General features: G+C 58.6%; 3 protein-coding genes across 3 annotated transcripts; 2 read left to right on the top strand and 1 right to left on the bottom strand.

Moving 5' to 3' along the window:
- Positions 1-1013: 1013 nt before the first annotated feature.
- Positions 1014-1399, top strand: TRAVEDRAFT_123986 (uncharacterized protein; the record flags this gene model as incomplete). The annotated part of the gene is made up of 3 exons (XM_008040790.1): positions 1014-1046; positions 1114-1276; positions 1332-1399. 3 exons carry the CDS (start codon positions 1014-1016, stop codon positions 1397-1399), a joined length of 264 nt encoding a protein of 87 aa, XP_008038981.1.
- A 158-nt stretch (positions 1400-1557) lies between these two features.
- Positions 1558-5539, bottom strand: TRAVEDRAFT_72315 (ssDNA endodeoxyribonuclease RAD1). The gene is made up of 12 exons (XM_008040789.1): positions 5186-5539; positions 4754-4876; positions 4531-4701; positions 4324-4477; positions 3682-4270; positions 3196-3631; positions 2907-3132; positions 2707-2844; positions 2532-2648; positions 2303-2475; positions 2166-2253; positions 1558-2109 (listed from the first exon to the last, which is right to left on the bottom strand). The coding sequence occupies exons 1-12, from the start codon at positions 5449-5451 to the stop codon at positions 1648-1650; spliced, it is 2943 nt and encodes a 980-aa protein (XP_008038980.1). The 5' UTR covers positions 5452-5539; the 3' UTR covers positions 1558-1647.
- Positions 5540-5857: 318 nt separating this feature from the next.
- Positions 5858-9383, top strand: TRAVEDRAFT_20761 (AIP3-domain-containing protein; the record flags this gene model as incomplete). Its single annotated transcript, XM_008039942.1, has 4 exons — positions 5858-5977; positions 6234-6412; positions 6462-7969; positions 8023-9383. 4 exons carry the CDS (start codon positions 5858-5860, stop codon positions 9381-9383), a joined length of 3168 nt encoding a protein of 1055 aa, XP_008038133.1.
- Positions 9384-12874: the final 3491 nt, after the last annotated feature.

The following is a 12874-nucleotide window of genomic DNA, read 5'->3' as shown; positions in this document are numbered from 1 at the left end:
GACCATTGTGAAGTCGGAAATTGAAGGAAAAGAAGTTCAGAGTATTGTTGTACCATACTATATCTTGTAGTTTGTCGTCCGAGTCGTCTTCAATAGCCGTTGTTTGCATGTTTTGATTGACACGTTACGTCGCCATTGCGGCTATGCCTGCTATACAGTGGGTTGCAGCTGCGGCTTCGTCGAACGCGCCCAATCTTGCGAGATGTACGTGGCATAGAACTCGCGGTTGTGGTCGAGTATATCATTGAGCCTATGAATTGGTAACGCAGGAGTGGAACGAGAGATTAATGTCAAACCACGAGAGTCGGTACCCGCTTCGCATCTCGCAGATGATCCAGAGGACGCCTAGGTGGTGTTGTTAGTGACTCGCCGCCGTGTCGCACCGTTGTACCCCGGACGGCCTCGGCACCCGACTGCTCCTCGTCTGCGTCCACAAAAAGGCTAATAGGCGTAGCCAACGTGGAGTCGCCGCACCGCGCAATATCAATCCACCATTCGCCGCTCGATCCGCGAGCGCTGCGGGGCGGGCGGGAGAAGTGCCACTAACACTCTCATTATTACCCCGCGTTATACCGTGCGCGGCCTCCAACGCTCTGCTTCTGTCTAGAACAGATTGTGTTAGCAAACATAGCGCTTGGTCTGCATCGCTACGAGATTGTGCGACCAAACTCACCGTAAAAGCATGAGCGCTGCTGCCAGCGAGCGAGTGGCGGAAGGGAGTGGCGCTGCGGCTGGAAGCGATGACAGCACCGTCTTCCGCAAAAGGCAGTAGGGGTGGGTCTCGGTTGAACACTAGCATCGTTAACGAGTATCCCTGGATTGCGATCCGCACGGCAAGCGTCACCTTCCCGTCATTCCAACGTCATATCCCCTGCTCCTGCAAGCGTGATAGCGCGCGAAGGGTCGAGGTATATAAACCCGGGTGCTCGTCCAGGGAGTCATCAACACAGCTCTTCCTCGTACCACTGGTACCATCACCACCGCCATCCACTTAGCCAAGCACCATATTCGCAATGTCCACCACCCGCCAGATCGGAGGCCACAAGGTGTGTCGATGTGTTCCTCGCCAACGCTGCAGCGACCGTTTACCGTGTACCGCCGCTGTCTTTACAGGCCGCCATCAACAACCCCAACGTCTCTGAGGAGGCAAAGGAGCACTCCCGCCAGGCGATCGACGCGCTCGAGGACCAGTCCGAAACCCAGGAGATTCGCGCAAGCCATGACGAGGGCAAGGACGAGGTGCGCCAGAACGCCGGCTTCAAGGCTACGCTGAAGAGTGAGTCGCTGTACGCGATTGGGGCACTCCGGGAGCTGACCGTGTACGTTCGTAGACCCCAATGTCAGCGAGGAGGCCAAAGAGCACGCCCAGCAGGTCTTGGAGGAGCGCGGCGCGATCTAAAGGAAGCCTGACTGCAGTGAAATGAGATGGAAGAGAAGTTTTCCGTATCGTTGTACTATATCTTGTATCCCGCAGCGTAACCGCTCCGTATCGAAGCGTCTTCGTGGTCTATAGCCACAGAGTTCCCCGCCCTCGAGCGGTTCCGTCGGCAGAGGAGGACGATGTTACGATTATTGCTTTACGCTTGTTCGCCGTGTATCTACATCCAACCAGAACAGAGTGTTTCAGGGATATATGTTCGGAAGCACTTACTTGCGCTCGCCCTGGTGTATAAACTCCCAACACGCCTTCCCCGGCTCGACGCCCAAGATCTCCTGCACCTGCCCCAAGCCCAGCTCACACAGCTCCGCCACGCTCTTCACCCGATTCATCACATGCTTCACGTTCTTCGCCGTGACGCCCGGCAGCGACCGCAGCAGCTCCTCCGCCGCTGCGTTCACGCCCGCGCCTGCGTCCGGGTCCTCCTCCGCGCCGACGAGCACGGCCTTGCCCGGATCCGGCTGCGCCATGTTCGTCTTGAGGTCGTTGAAGACCTCCGCGGTCGCGAAGGGGGAAGACGACCAGAGGATGCGCACGCGCGGGAAGGTGAGCGTGAGCAGTACGAGCTTCGACTGGATCGACTGCGCGGCGGAGGATGCGGGCGCATCCCCGGGCTTCTTCTTTGGGGGAAATTTGTTCGACTTCGCGTACGATTTCACGTCGGCAACTGCCTGCAAGGAATATTAATGTCAGCGTATGAGCATGCACGAGAAGAGAAGTTGCGTACCTCAAGAGAGAAGGACTTATGTTCCTCAAACTCAATGAGTAGGATCGGCTGCTTGTAGTGCGCGGACATAAGCTCGCATTGCGTGTAACTGCGGATATGTCAAAAAATTGGCCAGTCGAAGAAGAAAACATGCATACAGTCGGCCACTGCTGAAACTTGAAACCAAATCCGGAATGCTCTTGCGCTCGACACAGATGTCCGGCGTCAAGATATAATCGCCGACAGTGAGCGTCACCGGAAGCACGAGCAGCCCGGACGCATGCAACAAAGACGGTAAGGAGGAGCGGAACTCGCGCATGTCGACGATGACCTGTGAAAGCGGCTCAAAACGGAGCGCCAGTGGGCGTAGAGAGCGGAGGGACATACGCGTGCAGGTTCCGTGCTCACTTCCTTCCTCCCACCCGCTATGCGAGTAGAAATGGTCTTGATGAGCGCCTCGCCGGCTGCCGAGGTGCGGTCCTCGAAGATCGGCATGAGCATGGTCTGCACGTCGTCCAAGTCAGTACGGTGCACGACGATCGCAGGGGAGACAACTTCATACCCCGCGCTCTCTGATGAGCCTCTCAAACGACTCTTTCTCGCGGCGCAGGCCGGTGAGGTACTTGCCCTCTTCGCAACTCATCTTGTACATCATGAAGTACACGCGCACCCCAAGGCCCGGATTCGAGTTCCTGTAAACCTACACCATCGCGCCGCGTTAGCATTCTCTACGACTGACAGGCAGCAGCGTGCGGGGCATACCTCGATGCGCCGGATGAACTCGAGGTTAGGCTCGTACATGACAATGAAACGCGGCTTGACCTCTTGCAAGACCTGGTCGTCTGTATCGTCTGCATACGCGCGCACGAGCACCGTCTGCTCGGGTGCGAGCAGTCCGTAGTGCGCATCAAAGTCGTCGTCCATCGTAAATAACGGCACGTCCGATATGAGCGCTTCCGCCGCAGCGTCGACGCCCTGCGTAGATAGGCTGTATGTGCGGACGGAGGTCAGCAAGTGTCCAGCGTGTGAGACGTGATGGCAGGGGGCGTACAAGTCTGCGATGTCGTCCGCCTCCTGCTTGACCACAACCTCGCCGAGCGGCCCACTGGCAGTCCGGTCCCTTGTAGGCGCAGGTGTAGCAGGTGCACCCCCACGAATCCGCCGTCGATTGTTCGCACGCTCCAGCCGTTCCTTGTCCTTCCGCTTCAGCGCTTCGCTCACGCCGTCGTCTACTGCTGCGCCCCTACCAGCACCCGGGGCGGACTTGTCTTTGGCTTGTGGTAGAGCGAAGTGGCCCCTTCCTTCCGCCCGGCGTTCCGAGAGCTTGCCTTTCCACCAGAGGTACAGCCGGAGCTTGTCCTCCATCATGCGTCGCCCCTGCGAGCCGCGCGGGGCGTCCGCCTTCATGGTGGCCAGAAAATCTTTGATCAGCGTGCACGTGTGCAGGGAGGAGGCCATGATGAGTACTGTGTTCGTCCCGGGGGATTCTGCGGAGCGCGTGAGCAAACTGGAGGTGGCACAGGGAGGAAAGGCATACGGGAGGAAAGGAGGGGTGCGAGCCTGATCGCCTCCCCCTCGATCTCGTGCAGGATGTCGGCGAGGAGATACCACTTGGGCAACTCTTCGAGGACGGGCTCCATGCCCTCCGGAAGCCACTTCTTCCTCGGGGCCTTCGCTTTCTCCTTCCCCTTATGACTCGGACCGGCCTGGCTTCTTGGCCGACCCTCCACCTCGTCCAGCGCTGCCCACGCCTCGTCGTCGTCGTCAGCTAGGTTGATCACCTGCGCAGCTGCCTTGGGCACGGGATTCATCACATAGCAGCGGCGCTTCGCATACGTGAAGATCGTGTGAGCAGCGTCGGTGAGCATCCAGGGCGACTGGTGCTGGCGTGCAGAGCCGGAGTCGGCGGTCGTGTTTGCAGCGATCAATGTCTCAAGGTACGCGTGAAATGCGAGGGCGTCGTATGTGAGCAGGTACGTGAGCAGCCGGCGGAGTGTCGCAAGGTCGCCAACGAGTTGCTTCGTGCGTGGGCCGACTTTATGCCAGACGGGGTCGAGCATGCGTCGGACGATCATGTCAAACGAGCGGAAGTAGGCGTTGTCGATCGATAAGTCGTCTAGGTCCAGCTGAAGCGGAATGCGTGGGAGGTCTATCGAATGAGAATGGGCGGAGCACGTACCGTGCTGTTCGCGCGCTTGAGCTCGGCGAGCGTCGTGGTCATACACTGCACAATCCCGTGGTGGATTTCGGCCATGCCCTCTGTCATGTCCTGGTGCAGCTCGACGATGTCGGGGGTTTTTCGATCGAGCGACTCCTTAATATCCGCGTGAAAGCTACAAGTCGTAAGTAAAATATGCAAGACTCGGGTGCTCGTTAGGGGTCCTACCGGGGATAGATGTGAACTGTCCGAAGCTGAAGTTCCTTCATGATGGTTCGTAAAGGAGACAGTCCGCTAGTGATGTGTTCAGGCTGGTCGGAGAACGCCTTGAGGAAGCCATTCTTGTTCTTCTCGCGGTATAGACGGACAATGAACGCTTCTGCTGCCGTCGGCGTCACTCTGCGTATATCATCAGTATAGACGGCAAACCTATATGCGGTCAAAATATTACCTCTCTGAGTGCAAGACGAGTATTCCCGTGATTAGGTGAGTCGGAATGTCGGACGTGAGCATGTCGACGGTGAAAATCTGCGAGGTTATGGACACAAGTCCGCCCTTCTTGTACAAGTCCTGTCTGTACGTTTACGATGAGCAACGGTCTTCTACTAGGTGCTCTGGGCATGAACTTTGACTAGTCGGTGAGACAAATATGCAACCCTGTCCATGCGGCCAACTAGCGGCAGTACATGGTATTTAATCGTGGGTCAAATTTCATCTCACAGGTAGAATGGGCGCTCGCAGCACTGGCTCAGAGGATTACTGCAATATGGGTCAAGAATGGGAGCGGAATCTGTGTAACGCACACAGTCGAAATTATCACAACTTCTACCCAGAAACATCGCAGCAGCCTTTTGCATTTTGCCCAGAACATAGGATAACTCACCTGTCCTTTCTGCCCGTCTCGAAACCGACAATGCGTAGGCCGGGGTTCCTACAACCCATGATGCCAAGCTCTTCGCCGATAGCGGCCTCTTCTTCTTGAGTCGCATTCACTAGGAGGATAAGGTTGTTGGGCGAGTCGTATATTTGCAATAGCTTGCAGACAATACGGCGCAGCCCTAGGCCACGGGCGATGAGGACAAGTTCGGATGTTGCGGGATCATGGATCTTCTCTAGGATAGACTTGTGGAACGGAAGGAGGACAGACATCTTGAGATGGTACTGGCAAGAGTTTTGAAGTGTTGTTCATTGCACGCTAGCATACGGATGATCTACAAGTTTGCTTGGAGCCGGTGCATCAAGTCATGGGCAGAGGAGTGAAAGGCAGAGGACTTCAAGACCCGCTCGCGAGACTTATTTAGGGACTACACCAATTATAAAGGGCTGACTTCCAAGTAAAGCACGAGTGAGGCTCCGATCAAAGCATCGCTTAGAAAGTGCTCAAAATGAAAGCTGACGCATTAGCGTTATGTAAGCTTGTACCAGTCCGCGGCCCAGATCCTGATTCCTGACCTCGACAACTTGAGCTCAACGTCGAGGACGTCCCTCTCAGTCTCCGCTTTCTGTGTTACTCTGGCTCATGACTCTTGGCCTACTTTACTGTTAATCTGAGAACATGGCTACAACTACCGCGTCAAGACAGGCCTCACATCCCTCAAGGCGAACAAATCAATCCGTCTCATCCAACGCCTCTGCTTCGTCTTCGCGCAGCGAACGATCACGCCCACCACCTAATGTGAGTCTACCTGCAGCGTATACATATACTGTCTGTCCCATGGGAAAGTCGAGCTGCTGGAACAGGGAACATGGGTGTAGGGATAACGGGTGCATCTCTGGAGTGGTGTGATTGAAGTCAACATGCTGAATGCGTCGTTCCCACTTCGTCCAGGCCACCATGGCCCGTAAATGACGATGAAGTTGGCCCGTATTGCTTTCCTTCGTCAAAACAACTTCCCATTTCATGGGAGCCATCGTACTGACATCCTCCGCAGCCAGCCGTCGAATCCGCCGTTACGCGGCTTCTGGTCTCCATCAAAGTCCTCCTCGAGTCTCTCACACAATGGAGCAAGCAGATTGTCGACGAAAACTATGTCAGCGACGTCTATGTCCGCCTCGGAAACGACTTTAACTCGGCTGTGGCGGCGTTCGGGGCGTTTAGCATCGATATGAAGTGAGTGGCAAAGCCTCGTTGCACCGGCACCTCTTTTACACCACAACAGCGAGCTCTCGTCCGTCCCAGACGACCTCCGCGAAATCCTCGAGATGTGCCTATCTGAAGACGCCAATCCGGAGAATCTGGAAAAATTCCTGCCCCGAGTGCGCAAGATTATCACCCAGCTGTTACAAGGTCTTCGTGCGAAGCAGTCCATATACCGGCGCATCGTACAAGATCACAAGCAGCGCCCCGACGGAGGCAGTGATCGGGACTCGCGCTCGTCGCGTTCGGAACGCGTCAGAGAGGAGAGCGTGCCGCCCCGTCCGTCCTCGCGCGGCCCGAACGACACCCCGGCGCGCAGCAAGACGCCTTCGTCGCGGCGAAAGCCGTCCAGCTCGGAGAACGTACTCCCACCCGTGCCAAATGGGACATCGGAGCAGCCCTTCGTCGGCGGGTTTGCGGCTCCTCCGACCATAGCGAGCGCACTCAGCGCGGACAGCGAAAATGTACGCCAACGGTCATCGACACCCGCGCAGCCGCGTCCTTCGATGGCCCAGGCGAACAGTTTCCCTCTGCCCCGCGCGTATTCTACCTCCTCGGCCGACCCGATGTTTCCCCGCGACCCACGACAACAGACGAACGGCTTCGCGTCTCCCGAGCCACCCCAACCACGGCCACCCTCAGTTCAGGCTCCCGTTCCCGGGCACGTCAGGCGCTTCTCGTTGGTCGACGGACCTGTGCCTCCACCCCCTGCTGTGCTCGTCAATGACGCCACGCCTGTGTCTCCGCCTCCTCCCGAGGACATCTCAGTGCCCGGCACACCCTCAACGGAGAACACCCCCATGGAGCCGCCTCCACCCGCGGTGCAGAACTCGCTCGCGGCGCTCAAGAAAGCGGAGGCGCTCGAACGTCGGGCGAGCAAGCGTTTCTCGACGTACAATATCTCGAAGATGACGGGGGTACGCGACCGAGGCGGAGGTGGTAGTAGTAGCGGTGGCGGGAATCGTCGCTCGCTGATCGCCACCGCGGGGGCGCTCACGCCGGGAGATCTCGCAGCGCTGGCCGAGGAGGGCGACACCGCAAGTCCGCGCAAGAGCCGCGACCGGAATCGGAGCCAGCGCCGCGGCAATCCTCCGTCGATCGTCGAGGGCGAGGAACCACCACCTGTTCCACCACTTCCACCCAAGTCGGTGTCGCCGCAGCCCGGTGCCGAGTCTGACGCGGCGGGGCGTTCGACACCCCAGCTGCCAGAGATTGGCGAGACAACGAAGGTGGCGGCATCTACTCCAGAAGTGCGGATATCGACCGCGGAGTCAACCGAGAGCGCCGACTCAACAGGCAAGCCCTTCCCGGTGTTCTTGCAGGTCGGGCGGGAAGTCAAGAAGGTCGTCATCGAGCCAGGCCTTTCGCTTGCGAACTTGCGACTGCTGTTCGTGGACAAGTTCTCGTACAGCCCCGGACAGGACAACTTCCCCGCGATCTACATCCGTGACCTATCAAGTGGAGTGCAGTACGAGCTGGAGGATGTCGACGAGGTGAAGGAGAAGGTCATGCTATCACTGAACATCGAACGTGAGTGTTCTACGACTGCATGGTGAGAGCACAGCTTACGGTTTGTGATATAGCGCTCGACCAGATCAAGCAGCACATCGACGTGCAGATATCGTCGCTGCAGCAGGACATCAAAGATCTGCGCACGGCCGTCGTCAGCAATCGTCGACAGTCTACCATCATCACCCAGCCCCTCGCGGAAAGCACACCTATCGCGCCGCGGCCGTCAGAACAGCGCTTCCGCGATGTCGCTCGTCGGATATCGCGGCTCATCCCCGAGAACTCCGCCCCTCACATCGTGGGTCGCTCGCCGAGCCCTGCCCCCATCGAGCCGCAGTGGACAGGCTCGACGATGCTCCAGATGCAGTACACCGGGTCGACGCTGCAGCCGCAGATGACGGGCGCGTCCGAGTACACGACACGGGTGGTGAGCGACCTGAAGACGCAGTTCGACGAGGTGCAAAACCTGCGACGCGACCTGGGCATCATGCGGCAGCTGTATACCGAGTTCATGAAGCAGACGAAAGAGAGCCTTGGGACGCTGCGGCAGCAGACGCAGACGGTGAAGCAGCTGTCGACGCAGCAGGTCGGCGGCGCGCGCGCGTACATCGACACGGGCAAGGGCAAGCTGGACACGCGCTCGCAGAACGTGCTGACGCGGATGGAGGAGCTGCAGGACACGGTGGAGAACATCAAGGACGACGTGCTGAAGCGGAACGTGTCCCCGAAAGCGTTCCTGCTGAAGAACGTCAAGGGCGACATCGACGCGGTCGCGGGGGAGCTGCAGAGCCTCAAGGACCACATCCAGACTATCAAGCCGATGTGGAAGAAGACGTGGGAGGAGGAGCTGCAGAACATCGTTGAGGAGCAGCAGTTCCTGCAGCACCAGGAGGAGTTCCTGGAGGACCTGTTCGAGGACCACAAGGCGGTGCTGGAGGTGTTCGGGCACGTCGAGAAGGTGATCTCGCTGCGGGGCGCGTCGTCGACGAAGCGCCGCGCGCCGACGTTCCGGCCTGCACCGGCGGAGGAGGCGCAGGGCGGGCTGAGCACGGTGATGCTGGAGATCCGGAGCGCGGCGGTGGACCCGGAGCGGCGGCTGAAGGCGATTGCGGCGAACGAGAAGAACCGGGAGCGGGAGATGTCGACGCGGACGGACGAGTTCCAGTCGGAGCTGAACGGGTTCGTGGCGGGGAAGAAGCTGCGGATGACGGGCGGGGCGGAGGAGGTCGAGCGGGTGCGGAAGCGGCGGGACGAGCTCACGCTCAAGGCGATGTTCACCGGCGGCAGCGGGGCGGCTGCCGCCGGTGCGGGGCCTCTCTCGCCGCTCGTTGGGTCGAGCTCGGGATTGCCATCTCCCAGGCCGACCTCGCCCTCATTGCCTGAGCCGCCGGCGGGAGAGACGGGCGACGGCTCTGGAGCGAGCGAGCCGTTGTGAGGCATACCTCTTCGAGTTCAATGATACCCTCCTTCGAACTATGTACTGATATGTTTATTTCGTGGACGTGCTCGTGTACAGATCCCCGCTATAATCCGCGTGTCGCGTCGCGTCGCGCATTCGCCACCAAGTGCAGAGCGCTGTTGAAGTTCGCATCCACATTCACTTATTTCTCCACAAGTCTGTAGATTATCCGAACATCTATCTACGAATAGCGGTAATTGACAGTCTTTTATAAGACCTCCTTCTTCGAACTTCATCCACAGGACACTCCGTGGAAACAAATCGAAACATTTCTCCTCCTGGGCCATATTCAGTGCCGCGGCGCTTGCAGTCAATCTGCCTCGCGCAGCCGATCTGGGTTTCCGGGAGTGCAGACAACACCACATCTTGCTTTCTCTTTCTAGCTAGAGTCTTCGACAAGCACACCGAGTTCGTTAGAGAGACACCGAAAACCCACAGCCAAAAATCAATTGCACGTTACAAAGCCCAGACCGACAGGGATAACGGAGCAGCACAGCAGAGTACAGCAGATACAAGTACACGAGCAGGAGGGCGACAACAAGACAGCACAGAGCTAGCAATACAAGTCCAGACCACAGCGACGCAACTTCAGAAGAACAGCACAATACACATCTCAAAACAACGAAGCGACCAATCTATCCAACATAAACGCACAAAACAAAACGACGGATGGCCCAATGAAGCCGGAGGAGCCCAATCCTTCGCCGCTTGGGTGACCCTCACGCTTAGATACAGGCTCGGGCACATGGCCACCCGTTCTTCTCGAGCGCGCGTTGGCACGGTTGGTTGGCGGCGGCGGAGGCGTCGGGGAAGATGCTTCCTCGTCACACTGGTACCCGTCGTCGACGGAGGAGTCTCCTGAGGAGAAATTAGGGACTCCGCCACCAGAGGGGCCGGCGTGAGGAGTGCAGGAGGGAGCAGTAGGCTTGTGTGAAGCTCCGGTAGGCTGTGAGACACGAGGCTTCGCCGCACTGTGCGAGGCCTGAGTGCCCTCCTTTGCGTCCTGGCCTTTCTCGGGTTTGAGCTCGGCCGACTCAGCCTGGGTCTAGAGGAGATAGTTGTCAATGACCAAGAAAAAGGACACTTGAAATTACAGTGCTACGCACCTTCGGATTGACACGCTCCGTGTGTCGACTTGGAAGGGACCGGATTGGCCTGTCAGTGTATGGCCGGGGCGGCGTCGAGCCAGCCTCAATGCCAACGTTGACCAGGTCAGTCTGACATGAGGCGTCCCGGCGGCTTGAGGAAGACCGGCCACTGCGCTCTGGGGACGTCTGCACACCCAAGTCCGAGGTCTGCACACCGCATGCCTTCAGCTCAGGCTCACAAGGGGGATCAGTCTGCGTCGCCTGCTCTTGTCGAGGAGCTATCACAGAGCGTGCGGGACTGGTGTCGCTCTGCAGAAATGGAATAAGGCAGTCAGCAACATACTAATTATCAGCACTAGCATCGAGTACGCACCTCAGCTTCCGATTCCGACTCCGAATCCGTACAGCTCTCGCTTGCGATCATCTCAGCAACCACAGCCGCGGGGAGGTTCTCGACTAGCTGCCGTCGTACTTGACGAGCAGGCCTCGTTTGCGCAGTACGCTGCTTCCTGGAGAGCTTGACGTACGGCGCCGCTGGCAAATAGCGGGGAAGGGGACCACCAAGAACATAGCGGTGCACCAGTCGCCGCGGAGAATCAGAACGAGCCGCACGTGGGGAGGAAGGTGGCGAGGGTGAAGTCGATGATGCCAGAGGGGAGCGTTGAACACTTGCCGACTCGGAGTCGGTAGTGACAGTTTCTCGCGGCAAGGGCACGTCGGGCTGCTGCACAAGTTCAGGCTGTCCCAACTGTTCGTCTGGCGGGGAGTCACGCTCCGGAGTGGAAGCTTGGTCGGTCTCGGCCGATGGATCAGGATTGACGAGATCGCCCACGGAGGACTGCTCGGGCGTAGTCAAGGAGAAAGAGGGTAGGGAAGTTGAATCGGCCTCCTTGTCCTGGGCTTCCTCAATCTCCTGTGCGTCTGCCCCCTTCGTCGCTGTAGTGTCGGCACTAGGCTTAGCCTCTTCTGCTTGTGTACAGGTAACAGTGTCGGCGCTACTAGGCTCAGCCTCAGTAGATGCCGGGGACGCCACAGCCTCGTCGTCGGCCGTAGGGACGCATGCGATCTCAAGCGGATCGAGCTCGGTGACACTGTTCGCCGACGTTGTTTGAGCCTCCGTCATCACGGCGCTGGCAGCATCATAGTGCGTAACGGCAACGCTGTTGGGGAGGACAGGAGGGTCCTGGGCCGGAGATGGTGGTGGGCACTGAGGTTCTTCGAGACTTCCGTGCGCGGACTGCAGTTCTGGATCCTGCTCAGCCTCTTCAGCTGCCACAACATTGTTGGGCGAGGCTTCTTGTTCGCGGATGACAACCGCCGTTGGCGAGACCTCTTCTGGGGAAGAGGTGGCGACCGTAGTGGTAGGGTCATCCGCAGGAGATGAGACCAGGGGTTGAGCGTCCGAGTCATCCAGAGTCTCGTCGGTGTGGTGCTCGTCATCCGGCGCCCGGTTCAAGTCGGAGGTATCTTCACCAACAACGTCGTCCATGTCGCCATTAGAACTCGCGAGCGTCCGATCGACCGCTTCGGAGTCGGGGCGGACGATGTCGACCATCGGCTCGTGCTCGTGCTCGGAGAACACGTGGGGCGCGGACGCCATCTCGCTGTCCAAGAGGTCTAGAAAGTCTTGCGTCAGAGACGTGATCCGAGACATCAGTGTCGAAGAACTTCACACTCACCAAAGGGCTGGTCTTGGACGTCACATGCCAGCAGCTGGTCCACGGTCTTCATAGCTTCTTGCAACTCGGACATGATATCCACGCCAGCTGGCGAGTTGGCGAAAGACGGCACTACCAACACCTGCATGGCCTGCTCAACAAGAGCCATTTCAGCGTCCTCCGATTGGGCGATATTACCCCCGGATGCTGAGTCGGCGTGTTCGCCCCCAACGCTTGATTCGACCTGCATGTCTTGGTTAGGTGCAGGCGATGGAAGAACGGCTGCCTCGCTGTAGACATCGCTTGTAGAGGCGTCGACCTCGGCGGACATCTCCACTTCACCATCTCCGCGATCGACCGTCGAAGCCGATGCTGCGGGGGGATCGTCGTTTGGTCCTGCGCGAGGGATTTCCACTGCGTGGTACTGCAGCAGGGTGAGCGCGGCCTCCTCTTCTTCACGTCGTCTCGGCTCCTCTGCCAACGGGGCAGGCGTGAAGCGGCGTTCGCATGCTGCTACAGTCTGAGAGAAACCTTGATAGGTAGGCTCCTTGTTGTGGGCTGGCACACCTGCATCTGCCGCCGGCTGCTGTGCCAGAGCTAAGAGGTTGAATGCAGTAGCGCGGCGCGAGACAGCGTCCTCCGGATCCTGGTCTTCCGAGTAGAACGAGATGCACGAGCTTGCTGGACTCGAGGCTTCTTCGGTACTCACTGACTCGGGGGT

This window comes from Trametes versicolor (genome assembly GCF_000271585.1).
Source record: "Trametes versicolor FP-101664 SS1 unplaced genomic scaffold TRAVEscaffold_6, whole genome shotgun sequence".
Lineage (NCBI taxonomy): Eukaryota > Fungi > Basidiomycota > Agaricomycetes > Polyporales > Polyporaceae > Trametes > Trametes versicolor.
The sequence above is the reverse complement of the archived record's forward strand: the minus strand, read 5'-3'. Positions and strand labels throughout refer to the sequence as shown.

Excerpts from the sequence above, each read along its gene's own strand:
- TRAVEDRAFT_72315 (XM_008040789.1), bottom strand. The coding sequence starts at position 5,451 with ATGTCTGTCCTCCTTCCGTTCCACAAGTCTATCCTAGAGAAGATCCAT. Across the intron at positions 4,877-5,185 it reads GAGACGGGCAGAAAGGACAG|ACAGGACTTGTACAAGAAGG; the intron begins GTGAGTTATCCT and ends GTAAACGTACAG. Across the intron at positions 4,478-4,530 it reads ACAGTTCACATCTATCCCCG|CTTTCACGCGGATATTAAGG; the intron begins GTAGGACCCCTA and ends TACGACTTGTAG.